This window comes from Somniosus microcephalus, chromosome 9 (genome assembly GCF_052327205.1).
Source record: "Somniosus microcephalus isolate GS21.2 chromosome 9, FLI_Smic_1.0, whole genome shotgun sequence".
Classification (NCBI taxonomy): Eukaryota; Metazoa; Chordata; class Chondrichthyes; order Squaliformes; family Somniosidae; genus Somniosus; species Somniosus microcephalus.
In genome coordinates, this window is record NC_140995.1 from 64,758,836 (window position 1) to 64,779,942 (window position 21,107).

General features: G+C 44.9%; 1 protein-coding gene across 3 annotated transcripts in view; it reads left to right on the plus strand.

Moving 5' to 3' along the window:
• Positions 1–1,192: 1,192 nt before the first annotated feature.
• lyst (lysosomal trafficking regulator) overlaps positions 1,193–21,107 on the plus strand; it is a 429,684-nt gene continuing 409,769 nt past the window's right edge. For all 3 annotated transcript variants that reach the window (XM_085996691.1, XM_085996696.1, XM_085996697.1), the window contains exon 1: positions 1,193–1,578. In XM_085996691.1, coding sequence (XP_085852817.1) covers positions 1,489–1,578 — 90 coding nt within the window. In that variant the 5' untranslated portion in view covers positions 1,193–1,488. The remainder of the gene's footprint in view (positions 1,579–21,107) is intronic.

Genomic DNA, 21,107 nt, shown 5'->3' on the forward strand with positions numbered 1-21,107 from the left:
ACAACAGTGACTCCACTTCAAAGGTACTTCATTGGCTGTAAAATGCTTTGAGACGGCTGGTGGTCGTGAAAGGTGCTATATAAATGCAAGTCTTTCTTTCTATTAACTCCTGGAGGCGCGCAAGCGGTCAGAACTGGAGGAGCGCAGAGATCTCGGAGGGTTGTAGGGCTGGAGGAGGTATTGGTAGCAATTACCAATTCTGAGTAATGATTATATTTTACCATATTTTTTTAAATAGATGTTTTAAAGTAATGTTACTGTTTTTTCAACATCACCAATATGCAGATAACTGGAGGAAGCTGGTCTCCCCAGTTTCCAGACCGGGAGTGGCATAATAAACAGCCAGCTCCGGCTAAACTGGAGACACGCGGGGGTTTGAGGTCTGAGGATTGCTGCAGACGGTTGGAAGGTGGTGATACGACCCCCCCCCCCCCACCGGCAAATCAATTAGCAAAACCGGCACAACCTACAGCAGAGCGATTTCAAAAGCAAACAGGTTTCAATTGGATCGAAGTAGTTGTGCAATGCATTCTTTTGCAAATGCAACTAAGTGCCTGATTGGTAGCTTGAGAAAATTAGAGTGGGTATGGGGTGAAAACGGATGGACAATACAATATCCAGTAATGCAAAACGCTCTTTTCTCAAGTTGGACGCCAGCTTGCAGACGAGAAACAAGCGGCCGGACAATTTGCGTTGGCTGCTCCTCGATTTTTGGTTGCACTTCAGTCCCACGCTCTTGATCTACGGTCACCCGGTGCGGAGGGGAGCGGGTAGGTTGGAGGACCTCCTCGTGAGTCTGCTCCTGGGCCTGGCTAAGAAAGCCATCAATTGGTCCAGGCAGCGGGCGGTCGAGGGGGTCGTCCAGCCAGATTGCCTCCCTCTCTTCCGCGGCCATGTTCGCGCCCGGGTGGCCCTGGAGATGGAGCACGCGGTGTCCGCCGGCGCGCTCGAGGATTTCCGTGAACGGTGGGCGCCGCGGGGACTGGAGTGCATAATTAATTTGGATAACCAAATTCTGATTTGATTTATTAACGTTTATGTGGGGTTCTGTTAGTTACAGTTTATTTGTTTGTTTTTGATTGGTCCTACCAAAAGAGGGACAATTTGTGTTGTTGATTGACAGCCGTCGAGTTCCGACGGGTCGCGCGGCTGAGGATTGACACTTGGAGAAGCGTGCGCGTCAACGCGTGCGTGATTGCGTCAGGCGGAAGAGAGAGCGAGAGCGCGAGCTGGAGCTGAGGCCGCGAGCGGGAGTGGGTAACGGCCGGATTGCGAGCTCGGGCGCGGGATTGAGTGACGTGGAGGCGGCTGTCAGCTGCAGTGCGGCCAGCGGCGGCGGAGCCGTTAACCCGAGGGCGGGCGAGGGGATGCAGAGCCGGGACTGAGCAGCAGCAGACCGGGGCATCTATTCCCGGGAGACGAGCTGTGTGTGTGTCATCGACCGGGACTGCCGGCTGCCCCACCAAACTTTGCCCGAGGCGCCGCGCCATGCCCAAGTCCCCGAGCGGCACCCTGAACTTCAGCCTGAGCCATGCGTGGGAGTGCTACCGGCGGACCGAGCCCGGGACCGAGCAGCAGGTGAGCTGGAGGGAAGGGGCCCGGCACCCGCTGAGTGAGGCCAGCGGGCCGGCTGAGGGGAGGGACTGAGGGGCCGGGACTGTGGAGAGATGGTAAAGTGTGAGGGTGACCCACCTGGGCATTGGGAGGGTGACCCTCTCTCAGGCAGTCCCTTGGAACCGGGGATGACTTGCTTCCATGCTAAAAATGAGTTCTCCGGTGACTGAATAGTCCAATGCGGGACCTACAGTCTCTGTAACAGGTGGGGCAGACGGTGGTTGAAGGGGCGGGTGGGTGGGGTGCTTGGGTTGACGTGCGCTCCTTCAGCTGTTTGCGCTTGGCTTCCGCTTGCTCCCGGCGAAGAGACTCGAGGTGTTTGGTGCCTTCCCGGATGCTTCTCCTCCACTTTGTGCGGTCTTGGGCCAGGGATTCCCAGGTGTCGGTGGGGATGTTGCATTTTTTTCAAGGAGGCTTTGAGGGTGTCTGAAGCGTTTCCTCTGCCCACCTGGGGCTCTCCTGCCGTGTTGGAGTGCCGAGTAGAGCAATTGTTTTGGGAGTCTCGTATCGGGCATGCGGACGATGTGGCCCGTTCATCGCAGCTGATCGAGTCTGGTCAAAGCTTCGATGCTGGGGATGTTGGCCTGAGCGAGAACACTGATGCCGGTGCGCCTATCCTGCCAATGGATTTGCAGGATCTTGCGGAGGCAGCGTTGGTGGTACCTCTCCAGTGCTTTGAGGTGCCTGCTGTACATGGTCCATGTCTCTGAGGCATACAGCAGGGCAGGTATCACTGCTGCCCTGTAGACCATGAGCTTGGTGCTGGGTTTGAGGTCCTGGTCTTCAAAAACACTCTTCCTCAGGTGACCGAAGGCTGCACTGGCACACTGAAGGCGGTGTTGGACTTCATCATCGACGTCTGCCCTTATTGACAGTAGGCTGCCGAGGTATGGAAAGTGGTCCACGTTATCCAAGGCCTCGTCATGGACTTTGATAATCGGGGGCAGTACTGTATGGCGGGGGCAAGTTGGTAGAGGACCTTTGTCTTATGGATGTTTAGTGTAAGGCCCGTGCTCTCGTACGCTTCGGTGAAGGTGTTGACGATGGTTTGGAGTTTGACCTCCGAGTGTGCGCAGACGCAAGTGTCATCTGCGTACTGTAATTCGATGACAGAGGATGGGACGACCTTGGATCTGGACTGGAAGCGACGGAGGTTGAACCGTTTCCCGTTTGTTCTGTAGATTAGCTCCACTCCAGTGGGGAGCTTACTGAGGGTGAGATGGAGCATTGCAGCAAGGAAGATCGAGAAGAGCGTTGGGACGATGACACAGCCTTGCTTGACCCCGGTCCGTACGTGAATTGGGTCTGTGGTGGATCCGTTGGTCAGGATCACGGCTTGCATGTCGTCATGAAGCAGGTGGAGGATGGTGACAAACTTTTGGGGGCAACCGAATTGGAGGACACTCCATAATCCCTCACGGTTGACCGTGTCGAAGGCCTTTGTGAGGTCAAAGAAGGCCATGTACAGGGTTGGTGCTGTTCCCTGCATTTCTCTTGTATTTGACGTGCGGACGAGGGTGACCCACCTGGGCATTGGCAGGGTGACCCACCTGGGCATTGGCAGGGTGCCTCCCCTGGGCATTGGCAGGGTGAGAGAGTGGGCATTGGCAGGGTGCCTCACCTGGGCATTGGCAGGGTGCCTCACCTGGGCATTGGCAGGGTGCCTCACCTGGGCATTGGCAGGGTGCCTCACCTGGGCATTGGCAGGGTGCCTCACCTGGGCATTGGCAGGGTGCCTCACCTGGGCATTGGCAGGGTGCCTCACCTGGGCATTGGCAGGGTGCCTCACCTGGGCATTGGCAGGGTGCCTCACCTGGGCATTGGCAGGGTGCCTCACCTGGGCATTGGCAGGGTGCGAGAGTGACACACCTTGGCATGGAGGGTGACACAACTTGGCATGCGAGATGGTGAGAGAGAGCCACATTGGTAATGGGAGATGGTGAGAGTCAGAGAGATTGGTGAGATGGTGTGGTAGTTCTCCCCTCTGTCGGAGGGTTGTGGGGTGTGTGTTAAGTCCCACTCCAGAGACTTGAGCACATAATCTAGGCTGACATGCCTGTGCACTACTGACTGAGTTCTGCACTGTCGGAAGTGGCGTCTGTCAGATGAGACGTTAAATCAAGGCTCCATCTGCCCTCTCAGATGGGGGTAAATGATCCTATGTCATTATTTTGAAGAACAGGGGAGATCTCCCGTGGGGCTTTGTGCGCATATTGGCTGCTGGGTTTCCTTATATTATAACACTGATATTGACTATACTTCAAAAAGTACTTCGTTTGGGACGTCCTGAGGTTGTGAACGGCACTTTATAAATCCAGTGTCTTATTGGGAGATAGTGAGAGTGAGACATTGGACAGAGTGAGTGACATTGACTGACACTGGGGGTGAGAGTGAGACATTGGATGGAGTGAGTGGGAGACATTGGGGTATAGTGCGAATGAGTGATTTTGTTGTTGGGATTTGGTGAGAGTGGGAGACATGGGTATTGGAATGGAAGGAGTGAGAATCATTGACACTGGGATGGAGAGTAAGAGTGATAGACATTGGTAATGGGATGGAGAGTGTGAAGGACTGAGTGAGGGATATTGGCACTAAATGTTAGTGAGACTACAGGCAGGTTTGTGAGTTAGTGTTTACAGCTGCAGGAAGAAGAACTGACTTGGTTGAGTTCTTGTAATATCCTGTGTTGCTGCTGGCAGATTAACAAGTAAAAGGTTTAGTACTCCAGGCTGAACCTTCTAATTTTTTCCTGAACCAACACCACTCCCTCCCTCCTGACTGATGAGCACTGCTGTCTGTTTCACCTGATGGATGTTGGTAGGGAGCTTGGACTGTGGATAGGTTGATGGGTGTATTATAGAGACTGGTAGTCGGGTGCCTGGTGCTCTTGATGAGGGGCAGGCTGCTGACTACCAGTGCCTGAGTGAGTATGCACCTGGCACTCTGAGCTGGAGTCTGGCCTCGTGCCTCAACTTACTCACCACCAGGTAGTTGGGTACCTGTGTGCTCTGGCCCACTACAGCTGGGGTCACAATCTCTCCAATACGCCTTGAACTCAAATTGCAACTGTGTGCCCCTGGCATTTGCTGACACTTCCTTTTCAGCACACATCATGTTTTCTGTTTTTGAATAAAACTAGTCCTCCTTCCTTCTGTCCCTTTCCTCACATTCCCTATCCCCTTAATACTTTTCTCCTTTTCTTTATCTCTGCACATCTCCTGTTCCTTTTGTGTCTTCTATTTTTCCTTCTTCACAACAATTGAGTTTCCTCTCCCTGGTTTTTCTTACATTCCCCAGACGTTGCTCTAAGCTCCATTGACTATTTCAAGACACTCTTCTGAGTTATGCCTGGGGTCTCGTCTGTGGCCATTTTTGAAAATCAAATGGTTTTGCGCAGGACTCCAGCTACAAGTTAGAAAAGAGGCCTGAAAATGTCAAAACAAAAGCAAAATACTACAGATGCTGGAAATCTCAAACAAAAATTCAAAATACTGGAAAACAATTGGCAGGTCAGGCATCTGTGGCAAGAGAAACAGAGTCTCTTCTTGGAGCAGGTGCAGAAGCTGGCGAAGGTTAGATTGGTGGTCAAAGGACGAGGAGAGAGCTTGTTTGAGGCCAGGTAGGGTTCAGGAATAAGGCCTGTCTCCCGACACGGGAGCTGATTAAGCCTGTCACAGTATTGGGAGTGAAGTATAAGTTTGGCAAGTGATTGATCCCTGCTGATGGGACTGATTAATCAGATTCCAGGGAGCTAACCTTCACAGACAGACTCATTCCTTTTTTTTTCTTAATACAGATTTACTATGAAGTACATCTTAAAGCTGAAAATATAGACTATTGTGAAATTTGAAATATTATATAGGAGGTACCTATAGTTGGATATTTACTCCTGGATGTTATCCTGGTAGGTTTTCTTATTACATCTACTGTTTATTTTGAAAGTATTTTCCACTCCGTTGTCAGCAAAGGGGATTTCCTAGTGTTTCCATTTTCTATCATTGGGGTATATGTGTTTGCTCTGTGTACAGTAATGTGAGTTTCTCCCCCGCCCCCATTCCCAGAAGAAAGAAAAAGAGAAAATATGATCTGTATGAAAATATATCAATTATAGGAAGTGATGGTGTTGTAATGAGATTCCATTGGCTGATTTCACTAAAGCAGTTGAACCAGTGATATTCACAGAATCACAGAAACCCCACAGTGCAGATAGAGGCCATTTCGGCCCATCGAGCCTGCACCGACACATATCCCACCCGATTCCTGTAACCCCACGTATTTAATCCCCCTAACACTAAGGGTCAATTTATCATAGCCAATCAACCTAACCCGCACATCTTTGGACTGTGGGAGGAAACCGGAGCACCCGGAGAAAACCCACGCAAACACGGGGAGAATGTGCAAACTCCACACAGACAGTCGCCCCAGGCCGGATTCGAACCCGGGTCTCTGGCGCTGTGAGGTAACAGTGCTAACCACTATGCCACCGTGCTGCCGATATTGTTCCACAAAAGAATCTTGTAAAAGGAATTTAAACAACATATCATTTTATATAGCTGCATAATCTGTACTTTTTGAAAACTATTTACCTGAGGCCTATCTATGGGCTAGCACTACAAGAGGAAGTGCTTAAAAGTTATCATCTCTCTTAACTGTTTGAAAAGGTAATGTTAATGGATGTAAAACCTCTATTCATTAAAGCAACTTTCTCCTGATGGTAATCTTACTTTTATGAAAAAGCTGCCTCTTCAAATTAGTGACAAACATCTTTAAGAAATCAGCATCCCACTAGCCGGGACTTAATCTGAATTGTATAGCAAGGAGTGGTGCACAAAATAAATGTATTCATACTTCTTTCTTGCCTACTTCAACTGTTTTCTTCCAAAAAAATTCAAGTACTGCTGATTTTCAGTGCAGTTTAAAGAGGAGATTTAAAGAAACTGCATGGAACAGTTTGCAAACTGCTCCTAATAGGGTTATTTTACAGGTTTGAATTTGATTGTGTTGGAAATGGAGTTCATCCTATTGTAATAATACAAAAATTATTCTGGGCTTTTCTCTTTCAACCCCCTTTCCATCCCCACGTGACCCTCTCCAATGATTAGATGATCAGGATTGTGGAATTGCTATCTGTAGCACTCCATAATCAAGCAGCAGGAGATGCACTTTAATTTGGCTTCTTATGAGACATTATCCTTCACTGTGGTTCTCCGAATAATAGCTTGTTATAGAATTGACAACACCCTCTCCCCTCACTATCCCAAACAAAAACACACAAATTCAAGAAATGTCTAGGTCTATGACTCAGACTTACAATGTTGTGGCTAAGTATTCAGGCTATTTAGTGTCATAGTAATTTTAATAATTTTTTTGTTCGAACAGGGAGCTTGTGTTGTTGAGCGACACGAACAGTACTTAAGTTGCAAAGCTTGCACATTGAAACTCGTGGTTTGCTACTGTGAAAGATACTGATGATTGTTGTCACTAGGGATCAGTAAAGTGTAATGGTGGGTATGTGAAATTTTCATATTGTGTATAGTTGAACTGTGGGAAAGAATTACAGCCAGCAGTATTAAAAATACTTTTGCCCTATCAAACTTGGTTGTGCCTGGAGAGAACAGTTTGAGCTTACTAACAGGATGAAGTACTGGTGCTGGCAGTGATTTGAAATGATGAACTAAGAATTACTAATAAGAAGTGTTTCTTGCAGATAAAAATTGTCAGTGCCCCTCTCACTCTGCCAGAGCTTCTCTTACTGTGTTGCTGTTTTTTCCTTTTCCTCTCCTTGCTGCTTTTCACTCATCTCTCATTGGTAGCCAACATATGCTGGACTGGAGGTAGGTCCTGGGATTGTTGGGAACAGAATGTCCTGGAGCATGCACAGCTGAGAAAGAAACAACGGGAGAGGGAAGGGGAAAGGACTGGAGCTTTGACGGAGTGGGTGGGGGAGGCATGCAGGAAATGGCAGCCGAGGGTTGGAACTTGGTTAAGGAGCAGAGCATGACAAGGTTTGTGAGTACAGTACTTGGGTGGAGAATTGGGAACTGGAGGCCTGGTAGCACATGTTTGGGGCGGGGGGGGGGGTGGAGAAAGAGTGTCTGGAAGCACTACAGCACATGCAGGGGTTGGGGTGCACTTTATAGGTGGGGGAGCATTGAGGATAGTAATGTCTGAGACCCTAAATGGGATGGGTTGATTGCTACAATGGACCTGAGAAGAGGCTGAAATTTGGGAACGCTGCAAGAAAGTGGGGTGTCTGGGCTTTAGAGCATTGTGATGGGGGTGGTAGGGAGGTAGGGGCAATCTGGGAGCACTGTTGTGTACTAATAGGAACCAGGATATGGTGGCTATTATTATACATAAATGAGACACGGGAGGTGGCTATCTGTTTCCACTGTCGGAGGGAAACTTGCTGCTAGGCTAGGGGAGTAATTGGAACAGGGACACGGAAGTAGCAGTCTGGGAGAAGCAGGTGCCCCTGAAGAGGGACTAGGACTGGAATATTGTAATGAGCCGAGGGAGTGAGATGCAGACATATGGCACTGATCGGGAACAGGAGATAATGGGTAAACATGCTTCTTATCTGCTGGCTGAGTGGAAGCTGGGAAAGGATGCCAAGGTGGTGAGCAGAGGATGGTGAAGGCTGACTGGGAGGCAAGTGCAGTCCTGGAAAGGCCTGCAGTGCCTGGAGGAGAGACAACGATAACGACGACAACAACAATGTATTTATATAACGTCTTTAACGTAGTAAAATGTCCCAAGGCGCTTCACAGGTGTTAGAAAACAAAGTTTGACACCAAGCCACATGAGGAGAAATGAGGGCAGATGAGTTAGGTTTTAAGGAGAGTCTTAAAGGAGGAAAAAGAGGTAGAGAGGCGGAGAGGTTTAGGGAGGGAATTCCAGAGCTTAGGGCATTGGCAGCTGAAGGCTCAGCCACCAATGGTTGAGCGATTTATAATCAGGGATGCTCAAGAGGCTAGAATTAAAGGAGCGTGAGATATCTCGGTCAGGGGGGTGGGGATCGTGGGGCTGGAGGAGGTTACAGTGATGGGGAGGGGTGAGGCCATGGAGGGATTTGAAAACAAGGATGAGAATTTTAAAATTGAGGTAGAATTTTAAAATTGACCCATGAGGGGATGCCAGGGAAGACCTAACAAAAGCCCATGCTTGTGTTCTTTACAGTCCTTAAAGCTTTAATGGCAAATTAATTAATTTTGGTAGCCTTCACATCATCCCCATAGTTTGGGCATCTGCTACCTGATAGATCCAGAGCTGTGTCAATCTTACCTCCAGCAAGCTTCAATTAATTGGCTAAACAGATTGTTCAGATGGGATATAAGAAAAGTATATAATATAGATAGATGACACAAGCATATTGCACAATGTTGAATCTTAGTAGCTTAAGTGCAAGTTTTACTATTGCATATTGGTACCAATATATGCAAAGTAATTCTAGCAACATGGGTAATTTTACATTGTAGATTGGTTTGAAGAGGTGAAAAGACTGTAAAGATTAGCTCATTGGATCATTTCCCGTCGATACCAAGTTCCTTTCAAAGCTGCCTCCTCTCTCTTCCCTCACTAACTGCTTCATTTCAGGTTGTTTCTCTTTTAATTAACAAGAAACCAATTGAAAGCTAGTGACTTAAAATAAACACTAAGTGGTTCTGGAGTTATCTCAGCTACACTTGGTATGGTTTATTCTCTGTAAACAATGAGATTGATGTGTGTTCTCTTCATGCAATATAGCTGAATAATGGTCTAAAACTTTATTGATGTTAGAGTTAAAATGAATATTTTTTGCTGTTTTGGTTGGAATTACTAATGCTGCAGAGTAACACTCATGGTTCATGGGTAAAAATATTTGGGAGTGAATGTAAAAACTCTTGTTCTGAGTTTTTGCATTAAAAACAAAAATAGTGCATTCATTAAATAATGAACTATAAAATATAGTTTGGATTTAATTATAGCTTAGTTTTGCTGCTCCTTTTAGAATTCTCCATGTTGTATGTTTTTTTGTTTTGTAAACTTAATAGAAACGTGCATCTGCTACATATGGACCTAGATAACAGAAATCTGTAGACCACTATGCATATAGTAGACAATATGAGAGTTTTTGTGTGGTGGTTGTATATATAAGTGGCTGCTTAGTAGTGGAAAACTTAGTGCTAAAGTAATTCTTAAGATAACACTCCATTTCTCTGTCTTGTGGCCTGGATATATAGAAATGTGATCCTTATTGTAAATACAGGACTGTAGCTGCTTGTGGTCATTGATTGTTGTTCCTGATAACTGTTTGTCAAAGTGACTTCTACAATATTGGCCTGGATTTTGCGGTAATAATAACGGTGAGGCTATCGGCGCTCAACGTTATTATGGAGTAAATCAGACAGCAACATCTGGTGTCCGCACATGCGCAGTAAAATGTGGAAATCTGGAAGTTGCTGTCTGATTTACCCTGCTCCTCCACAAGCTGCGCTATACTGGTACCTCACCTATAGACTCAGCATTATTAAAATACATATAAGGGTGTGAAGTTGTGGTACTTCCCCACTAGTTACCCACTAAACACGGCAGAAAAAGTTTGGGCTTGTCTATTCAAGTGTAAGTGAATTTTTAATGATGTGATAAGTCTTAATTACTGCCAAACAACACCTCTGGCACTGAAAATTAACTTTTACAAGTGTGGAGTCTCATTCCTTCAGATTTTAATTATTGCTGGAGATTTAAAAAAAATGAAAAATTCAATTTAAAAGAAATTATTTCTGTATCTTTTATCTCTCTTAATCCCTCTTTCTTTCCCTCTCTCTTTATTTCACTTTCTGTACATGGTTTTACATTGAATTAAATATTCTAACTTGCACTTCCTGGTTTAGACTTTGCGTGTCTCAGTGAGGATTCTTCAATCTGATTGGTTGAAGAGACACGCTGTTGCTTCTCCTGTTCACACAGGTCCCATATCCTCTGTAGAGGGTGTCACGCTGTTTCAGACGCCCGATGACTAAGTTGCTGCTCAAAACCCCATGAGAACTCTGGGCAGCTGTAAGCGTAATGAATGGTGAGCGTCGTTCATTTGCCACTGACCACAAAATCCAGGCCATTCTTGCAAATCAGGATTAGTGCAGATTTGTTAAGCTGGACTGCAGAGATGAGTTGGTGGAGTGGTAAGCAGTGTTGAAAGTTGCAGTGAAGTTAAGGAGGGAAAGAGTACCATGTTAATGACAAATTTTTCACATGGGTTTGAGTAGAGCATGGGCAATTCTTCTTTCCAAAAAAGAATTTTGTTCAGTTCTTCATTGTGTACGGTAACCAGTGGCTGTGATGGATAATGTGTGAACTGAGAACCTAGACTATTCCTGTTGGTCACTGATTGTCCTCGTGAGTGTAATGTTACTTTGTTTTTAGTATTGAAATGCCAATTTGGTGGCTTAGAGGGGGGAGCGCTGAAATATAATAACCATAAAGTAAACAACAATAAAACAGGCGTCAAAAAAAACCCAACGAAACTCTGAAATGTATGGAAATACTGTAGAAGAAGGGACCTGTATACAGCCTCATTCTGAAAAGTAAAGATTAGCAATACTGCTTGTTCCAAATGCTTGGCCTTCCTGTCTGATCCAAGTAAGATAAATTGGGGGGGGGGGGGGCGGGGCAGGGCAGGGGGAGGAATTTGCCACTATTATTGACCTGGAAGTCCATGAGGCAACAATTAGTGCAAGTGATGAAAGCTGTTGTTTTCTAACTATAAGGTTGTGTGCATTAGAGTCCCAAGGTTTAGTGTTCAGTTTTGAGATGTCGGAGATTTTTGGACAAAACTTGTATTTATATAGCGCCTTTAATGTAGTAAAACGTCCAAAGGCGCTTCACAGGAGTATTATAAGACAAAAAATTTGACACTGAGCCACATAAGGAGAAATTGGGGCAGGTGACCAAAAGCTTGGCCAATGAGGTAGGTTTTAAGGAGTGTCTTAAAGGAGAAAAGAGAGGTGGAGAGGTTTAGGCAGAGAATTCCAGAGCTTGGGGCCTAGGCAGCAGAAGGCATGGCCACCAGTGGTTGAGCGATTATAATCAGGGATGCTCAACAGGGCAGAATTAGAGGAGCACAGGTATCTCGGGGTGGAAGGTTGTGGGGCAGGAGGAGATTAGAGACAGGGAGCGGCGAGGCCATGGAGTGATTTTAAAACAAGGACAGTAATAGATAATCACTATGTATGGCTGTGTTACTGTTTGCAATCATAAGAGTGACAATTATGGAAACATCCGAAGGACAGACTGCCCGCCCTTTTGATGGAAGGAAGGATCTCTGGTACAAAACAATCTGCAAAAAGGAAGGGGTGATTTAAGAACAAAACAATGACTTGGCAATCCTCGGCCCCTTGTAGCCCACAGTTCAAAAGCAATAAATCCACTTGTTTAAATTTTAAAAATTTGAATTTTGCTTCCACTGAAATGTGCAGGAGAGGTGCCCTACCTAGGAGTATTGAAGCTGCAGCTTTTGATCTGAAGGTGAATGGCATATGATACGTATATTTTTTTTGTTGGTTGACTGAGTGAATTATTCAGTATGTATTATTTACAAAGTAATTCCACTGTATCATCTGAAAATTTATACAATTCACTCCACATGTGTTAAAACATGCACATTGTGTTTATTGGAGATGTTTTGCACGTCTTGCATAAATTGTCCATTATTTTTGCACCAGTGATGCTCCATGCTATTATTTTTTGTTACTAGTGACTTGACTTGGGTAGGTATTTTTTCCTACAATACTGCTGGCCTTTTTCCACTGTGGAAATGTGGAAAGCATACTTTTTATGTACAGTACATAAAACCGTTGCAGTGAATTGCATATCTTAATTGGTCCTTCATTGGTTTCTTGGTTGCACCACATGAGCAGTTTTTGCTATTTTTGTTGATGATTCACCAGTTATTCAAGTATGGGCCCAAACTTAACTCTGGATCATCCACTATCAGTGTATTTTACATTGCTTCTTCAGAACAGTGAGTGTGTCTCAGGTTGAGGTAGTTTTCTTTTAAAAAGGATGAAGTTACCACTTAAAATGAGCAGAGTGGAGATGCTAAAATGGAATAGTTTGGGATTCTGCAGAGAATAGCAGTTATATACTATAAACACTTTTATTTCAAAACCCTGAGATTTATGCAGTATGAATTTTCTAATTTTACATTTCTTCCATCCAATCTTGTTCTGTAGTCACCCACTAAGAAGAATGTGAAAGCTGTCTGGGTGATTTGATTATATTTTGGGTTTGTTTCTTTCTCAAAAGCAGGGTAATGCCTAGCTTTTGCTTTATACCTTTGATGGTGTGGGTGTAATTTGGCTGTGGTGGGTACAAACTCACTTCCCAGCATCCCGTGGTGCACCATGTTCGAGAATCAATGAGTTGTCGTCTTGCATAACATCTGGAGTAAAACCTGTTTGTTTATTTTGGGGACAGTCCTGGTTTTGAGTGTTTGCTTTCAGGTTGAAGGGGTTGACTTATGAAGAAAGGTTGGGCCTATACTCATATTGGAGTTTAGAAGAATGAGAGGTGATCTTATTGAAACATATAAGATACTGAGGGGGCTCGACAAGGTAGATGCAGAGATGATGTTTCCCCTCATGGGGTGCAGCTTGGAACAGAGTGTAAATGTGCGAGTTTGGTGAGTAAGGGAGTTCGGTGGGGAGGGAAGTGCTCCTTCTTTTTCTATCTTTGTCAGCCTCCAGGAGAGCAAGAGTTAAAAATCTGCACGAGAGGGGACAGAGAACCAGTGAGTGTTTGGCTCTGGAAACCCCCCCAACTGCATTCGGAAAAAAATAAAAGGTGACATCACGGGGAAAAGGCAGAAGCAGCGGACCTGAGCGAGAGCGGAGGCGGAGCAAATAAACAGCGCGGCAGAGGAAGGCCCGAGAGCAGAGGCAGAGGACCTGACAACAAAAACAAGGAGTGATGTCACAGGAAAGCAGGGAAGTGATTGGTTGGTCAGTATTTCTCTCTTTTCTTGGGCATTGGTTTAAATTAAGAGCCGGGATTAAAAACTAAACGTTCAAAACTTAAACAATTAATTAAATACATTAGAGATGGCAGGGCAGGCGATGTGTTACTGCTGCAACATGTGGGAGCTGGTGGACACCATTTGCAGTAAGTGTTGGTTGCTCGAGGAACTTCGGCTCCATGTTGATGAGCTGGAGTCCAAGCTTCAAACACAGACACATCAGGGAGGGGGAGAGTTACCTGGACGCTGTGTTCCAGGAGGCAGTCACACCCCTTAGATTAATTAATTCAAATTTGGTCCGGGGACAGGTGGATGTGACTGAGTGAGGTAGGTATGGGGAACCAGGAGGTAGTGGTGGAGGAGCCTCAGCCCTTGCTCTTGTCCAACAGTTACGAGGTTCTTATTCCCTGTCTGGACGAGAGCAGGGACTGCAGGGAGGATGAGCAAACTGACCACAGCACCGTGGTACCGGGACCCATCCAAGCAAAAAGAAATGTGGTAGTGGTAGGGGACAGTATAGTTAGGGGGATAGACACTGTTCTCTGCAGCCAAGAGCGTGAGTCCCGAAGGCTGTGTTGCCTGCCCGGTGCCAGGGTAAAGGGCATCTCCTCTGGGCTGGAGAGGAACTTGGAGTGGGAGGGGAAGGATCCAGTTGTTATGGTCCATGTAGGTACCAACGACATAGGTAGGACAAAGAAAGAGGTTCTGCTGAGGGAGTATGAGCAGCTAGGGGCTAAATTAAAAAGCAGAACCACAAAGGTAATAATCTCTGGATTACTACCTGAGCCACGTGCAAATTGGCATTGGGTAAATAAGATCAGAGATGAACGAGTATCTCAAAGATTGGTGTGGGAGAAATGGGTTTCGATTCCTGGGGTACTGGCACCAGTACTGGGATAAGAGGGAGCTGTTCCATTGGGACGGACTTCATTTAAACCAGGCTGGGACCAGTGTCCTGGCGAATCGAATAACTAGGGCTGTAGATGGAGCTTTAAACTAAATAGTGGGAGGGTGGGATCCGCTGAGTGGAAATTAAAAATGTCAAAGAAAAATGAGAAGGCAAAGGTGCAGGGTAGCGATAGGGGTAATGATAACCAGCGTGTGACAGGAAGGGACAGAGCGTATACACATAATAGTGCATCAGAAAGAGGGGTCAGGGTAGGAAAAATGGTAAAAAGACAAAAATTAAAAGCTGTATATTTGAACGCACGCAGCATTCATAACAAGATAGATGAGTTGATGGCACAAATAGAAATAAATGGGTATGATCTGATAGCCATTACAGAGACGTGGTTGCAAGGTGACCAAGGCTGGGAACTGAATCTTCAGGGGTATTTGCCATTTCGTAAGGATAGGCAGAAAGGAAAAGGAGGTGGTGTAGCTCTGTTAATGAGGGATGAGATCAGTGCAGTAATGAGAAATGATATTGGCCTAGAAGATCAAGACGTAGAATCAGTTTGGGTGGAGATAAGAAATAAGGGTAAGAAGTCACTGGTGGGAGTGGTCTACAGGCCCCCAAACAGTAGTCACACTGTAGGACAGAGAATAAATCAAGAAATAATAGAGGCTTGTAATCATGGGAGATTTTAATCTTCATATTGATTGGACAAAGCAAATTGGCAAAGGTAGACTCGAGGAAGAGTTCTTAGAGTGTATACGGGATGGTTTCTTGGAACAATATGTTGTGGAACCAACCAGGGAGAAGACTATTTTAGATCTGGTAATGTGTAATGAGGCTGGATTAATTAATGATCTCGAAGTGAAGGATGCTCTTGGGATAGAATGATCATAGCATGGTAGAATTTCAAATTCAGTTTGAGGGTGAGAAAGCCAAGTCTCAAGCTAGTGTCCTGAACTTAAAACAAAGGTAATTACAAAGGTATGAAGGCAGACTTGGTTTAAAGTGGACTGGGAAAATATATTACAGGGTAAGACTAGAAAAGCAGTGGCAAACATTTAAGGAGATATTTCATAACTCCCAGCAAAGATATATTCCAGTGAGAAAGAAAGACTCTAAGAGAAGGATGAACCATCCGTGGCTAACAAAGGAAGTAAAGCATGGCATCAAATTGAAAACAAAAGCATACAATGTTGCGAAGAATAGTGAAAGGCCAGAGGATTGGGAAATTTTTAAAACCAGCAAAGGACGACTAAAAAAATGATAGAGATGATAGCTTATGAGAGTAAGCCAGCAAGAAATATAAAAACAGACAGTAAGAGCTTCTACAAGTATATAAAAAGGAAGAGAGTAGTTAAAGTAAACGTTGGTCCCCTAGAGGATGAGCCTGGGGAATTAATAATGGGAAACGGAAATGGCAGAGACTTTGAACAAATATTTAATATCGGTCTTCACGGTAGAAGACACTAAAAGCATCCCAATAATAGATAATCAAGGGGCAATTGGGGTGGGGGGGTGGGGAACTTAAAACAATCACCATCATTAGAGAGAAAGTACGAGCAAACTAATGGGACTAAAGGTGGACAAGTCCCCTGGACCCGATGGCCTGCCTCCTAGAGTCTTAAGAGGTGGCTGCAGAGATAGTGGATGCATTGGTTGTAATCTACCAAAATTCCCTGGATTTTGGAGAGGTCCTAGTGGACTGGAAAACCGCAAATGTAACGCCCCTATTTAAGAAAAGGAGGGAGACAGAAAGCAGGCAACTATCGACCAGTTAGCCTAATAACTGTCATTGGGAAAATGCTGGAGTCTATCATTAAGGAAGTGATAGCAGGGCATTTAGAAAATCATAATATAGTCAGGCAGAGTCAGCATGGTTTTATGAAAGGGAAATCATGTTTGACAAATTTGCTGGAGTTCTTTGAGGATGTACCGAGCAGGGTGGATAAAGGGAACCAGTAGATGTCATGTATTGGGATTTCCAGAAGGCATTCGATAAGGTGCCACATAATAGGTTACTACACAAGATAAGAGCTCACTGGGTTGGAGGTAATATATTAGCATGGATAAAGGATTGGCTAACTAACAGAAAACAGAGAGTCGGGATAAATGGGTAATTTTCAGGTTGGCAAACTGTAACTAGTGGGGTTCTGCAATGATCAGTGCTGGGGCCTCAACTATTTACAATCTATATTAATGACTTGGATGAAGGGACTGAGTGTAATGTAGCCAAATTTGCTGAGGATACAAAGATAGGTGAGAAAGCAAATTGTGTGGAGGATGCAAAGAATCTCCAAAGGGATATAGATAGGCTAAGTGAGTGGACAAAAATCTGGCAGATGGAGTTTAATGTGGGAAAATGCGAGGTTATCCACTTTGGTAGGAAAAATAAAAAAGCAAATTATTATTTAAATGGAGAGAGATTACAAAATGCTGAGGTACAGAGGGATCTGGGGGTCCTTGTACATGAATCACAAAAAGTTAGCATGCAGGTACAGCAAGTAATTAGGGAGGCAAATGGAATGTTGGCCTTTATTGCAAAGGGAATGGAGTATAAAAGTAGGGAAGTCCTGTTACAACTGTACAGGGCGTTGGTGAGACTGCACCTGGAGTACTGCGTACAGTTTTGGTCTCATTTAAGGAAGGATATACTTGCATTGGAGGCAGTTCAGAGAAGGTTCACGAGGTTGATTCTGGAGATGAAGGGGTTGTCTTATGAAGAAAGGTTGGGCCTATACTCATTGGAGTTTAGAAGAATGAGGTGATCTTATTGAAACATATAAGATTCTGAGGGGGCTTGACAGGGTAGATGCAGAGAGGATGTTTCCCCTCATGGGGGAATCTAGAACTAGGGGGCATAATTTCAGAATAAGGGAAAACCCTTTTAAATAGGAAATGAGGAATTTCTTCTATCAGAGGGTCGTGAATCTTTGGAATTCTCTTCCCCAGAGAGCTGTGGAGGCTGGACCATTGAATATATTGAAGGTGGAGATAGACAGATTTTTGAACGATAAGGGAGTTAAGGGTTATGGGGAGCGGGCAGGGAAGTGGAGTTGAGGCCAAGATCAGATCAGACATGATCTTATTGAATGGCAGAGCAGGCTCGAGGGGCCAAATGACCTGCTGCTGCTCCTACGTCTTATGTTCTCACAAGGGAATCTAGAACTAGGGGGCATAGTTTCAGAATAAGGGGTCGCCCATTTAAAACTGATATGAGGAGGAATTTCTTCTCTGAGGATCGTGAATCTGTGGAAATCTCTACACCAGAGAGCTGTGAAGGCTGGGTCATTGAATATATTGAAGGTGGAGATAGACAGAGTTTTGAACGATAAGGGAGTCCAGGGTTATGGGGTGCGGGCAGGGAAATGGAGCTGAGCCCAAGATCAGATCAGCCATGATCTCGTTAAATGGCGGTGCAGGTTCAAGGGGCCAAATGGCCTACTCCTGCTCCTATTTCTTATGTTCTTACGTGCTATAAATTATATTAAGTAAATAAGATAGAGGAAAGAGTAAAAGCATGTATTCTGATAACTACCATATTGCTAAATTTGAAGTCTGATATTAAATCTCATTTGGATAAAATATTTTTTGCATAAACTGATTATCTAACCGTTTGGTTGCTACTTCATAGATTATCCTTTTTATGTTTACTTGACAAAATCTGTAGTTGTTTAATGGCTGATTCCTCAATCTGCAGTGGCAATGTCGGGCTTGTTAAATCCCTTGTATAAGCATTATTGCACGTCCGAGAAATGAAATGCAGTGACATCTGCTTCAGGCACGAAATCTGGCCCAATTGAAGAAAATCTTTACAGTATTTAACCTTATGCATACTTTATAAATAAAATATCGGGAATGATTTCCAAGGCTGTAATCCTAATTGCTTGATTCAGGTTACTGATCCTGTAATGCTTTCAGGTTTTTCATTGTTGTAACAACCTGAATTTTGAAACAAATTCATAAAACTATTAAATATATTTTAATTTGATCCTACATTACAACAGTGATTACGCTTCAAAAAGTGCTTCATTGGCTGTAAAGCGCATTGGGGACGTCTGGTGGTTGTGAAAGGCGCTATAGAAATGCAAGTCTTTCTTTATAATAAGTACAGTCAAAATACTTCAGAAAAATGTCCCAACATTTCAGCGTCTTTTAACATGGATTAAAAAGCTTAAATGAATATTCAGTTTCTAACCTGAGATTTCGATAGACATTTAATTTTGAAAGAAAATATGCAGATGGTTGACTGCTGCAATTTCTGTACAGTAACCTACAGGAATATTGCTGTAACTGGTAAAACATCTTGTTCCTTAGAGGTGAGTGAAATGTTCCTCATAAGTGATTTTGCAACTTAATTAGGAATGACTCATATTCATGTGAAGCAAATGTATGTTAGGGCAGATGATTCATTCTAAATATGCACTTCTGTGAAGTATTGTAATAGTGTAATAATTCATCATGCTCGTTCTCTTCTGAGTTCACTGCCCTCCTATCCTCCCTTAATCTCTCCCTCCATGTAACCTCCTCAACCCATATTCATGGCCATACCCTTGACCTTGCCATCTCGTGTGGCCTCGCTACTCCCATCGTGTCAATCACAAATAAGGCTATCTCTGACCACCTCCTTGTATCGCTCTCCACTCACATCCCCCTTCTCCCTCCCAATCCTATTTCCTTCTGTACCCGCCCCTTGAAAATACTCTTTCCCATTTCACTTACAACTGCACTTTCATAATCCCAACTATCTAGCCTTTGGCCCTCCATTCACCACGACATTTTTGCAGCTGCTCAACCACGCCTTCGCCACCACCTTTGATGCCCTAGTCCTCATTAAAACCATTATTCTCTCTCACCCTGGCTGTTCCCCCTGGTACGGCCCTAATCTCCGCTCTCAAGTCCAAGGGAGGCAAACTTGAATGGATATGGCGGACAACTGATTTAGCCATTTACCGCCAGATTTGTCTGGACCACATAAAGCACTATCAGGTCCTGCTCTCGTCTGCTAAAACTGCTCACTATTCCAGGATCATTCTGGAATGCAAAGATAACTCCCGGCTTCTTTTCTCTACTGCAAATCATCGTCTTAAACTCTTCTCCCCTGTCTCCTTCACCCTCACCTCCAACAACAAATGCGAGGAGCTCATGAAATTCTTTGCCTCTAAGATTGAGACCATCCGATCAGCTGCCTCTGCCACTTCCCTCCCTTCCCCTCGTCATAGGCCAAACTTCCTCTAAGGTTGCCCCCTGCCCTAGTCCTGAATTCTCATCGTTCTTCAGTTTCTCTCCAATCTCCCCTCATGCCCTGTCCGAGCTCATCTTGTCCATGAGACCCACTTTCTGCTCCCTCGACCCTATTCCCACTAAACTGCTGACTACCCAATTTCCTTTCCTGGCTCCCATGTTAGCTGATACTGTTAACGGTTTTCTTTCCTCAGGTACTGTCCCCCTCTCCTTCAAATCTGCTGTCATCACCCCTCCTCAAAAAAACAACCCTTGACCCCCCTCCGTCCTTGCAAGTTACTACCCCATCTCCAACCTCCCTTTCCTCTCAAGTTCTTGAATGTGTTGTCACTTCCCAAATCCATGCCCATCTTTCCCGGAACTCCATGTTTGAATCCTTCCAATCAGGTTTCCTGCCACAGTACCGAAACGACACTTATCAAAGTCACAAGTGACATCCTATGTGACTATGACAAAGGTAAACTATCCTTCCTCATCCTTCTCAACCTGTCTGCATTCTTTGACATGGCTGACTACACCATCCCCCTCCCAACGCCTCTCCACCGTCATCCAGCTGGGTGGGACGGCACTCGCCTGATTCCATTCTTATCTATCTAATCATAGCCAACGAATCACCTGCAATGGCTTCTCTTCCCGCTCCCGCATCATTACGTCTGGTGTCCCCCAAGGATCTATTCTTGGCCCCCTCCTATTTCTCATCTACATGCTGCCCTCGGCGAAATCATCTGAAAACACAGACTTCGTTTCCACATGTATGCTGACGACACCAAACTACCTCACCACCACTTCTCTCGACCCCTCCGCAGTCTCTAAATTGTCATACTGCTTGTCCGACATCCAGTACTGGATGAGCAGAAATTTCCTCCAACTAAATAGTGGGAAGACCATTGTCTTCGGTTCTCGCCACAAACTCCGTTCCCTGGCCACTGACTCCGTCCCTCTCCCGAACATGTGTCTGAGACTGAATCAGACTGTTTGCAACCTTGGTGTCAGTTTGAATGGAGATAAGAAATAGTAAGGGAAATAAGTCACTGGTGGGAGTAGTCTATAGGCCCCCTAACAGTAGCTACATTGTAGGACAGAGTATAAATCAAGAAATAATGGAGGCTTGTAAGAAAGGTGTTGCAATAATCATGGGCGATTTTAATCTTCATATAGATTGGACAAATCAAATTGGCAAAGGTAGCCTTGAGGACGAGTTCATAGAATGTATTCAGGACGGTTTCTTAGAACAATACATTGTGGAACCAACCAGGGAACAGGCTATTTTAGATCTGGTAATGTGTAATGAAACAGGATTAATTAATGATATCGTAAAGGATCCTCTAGGGAAGAGCGATCATAACATGATAGAATTTCACA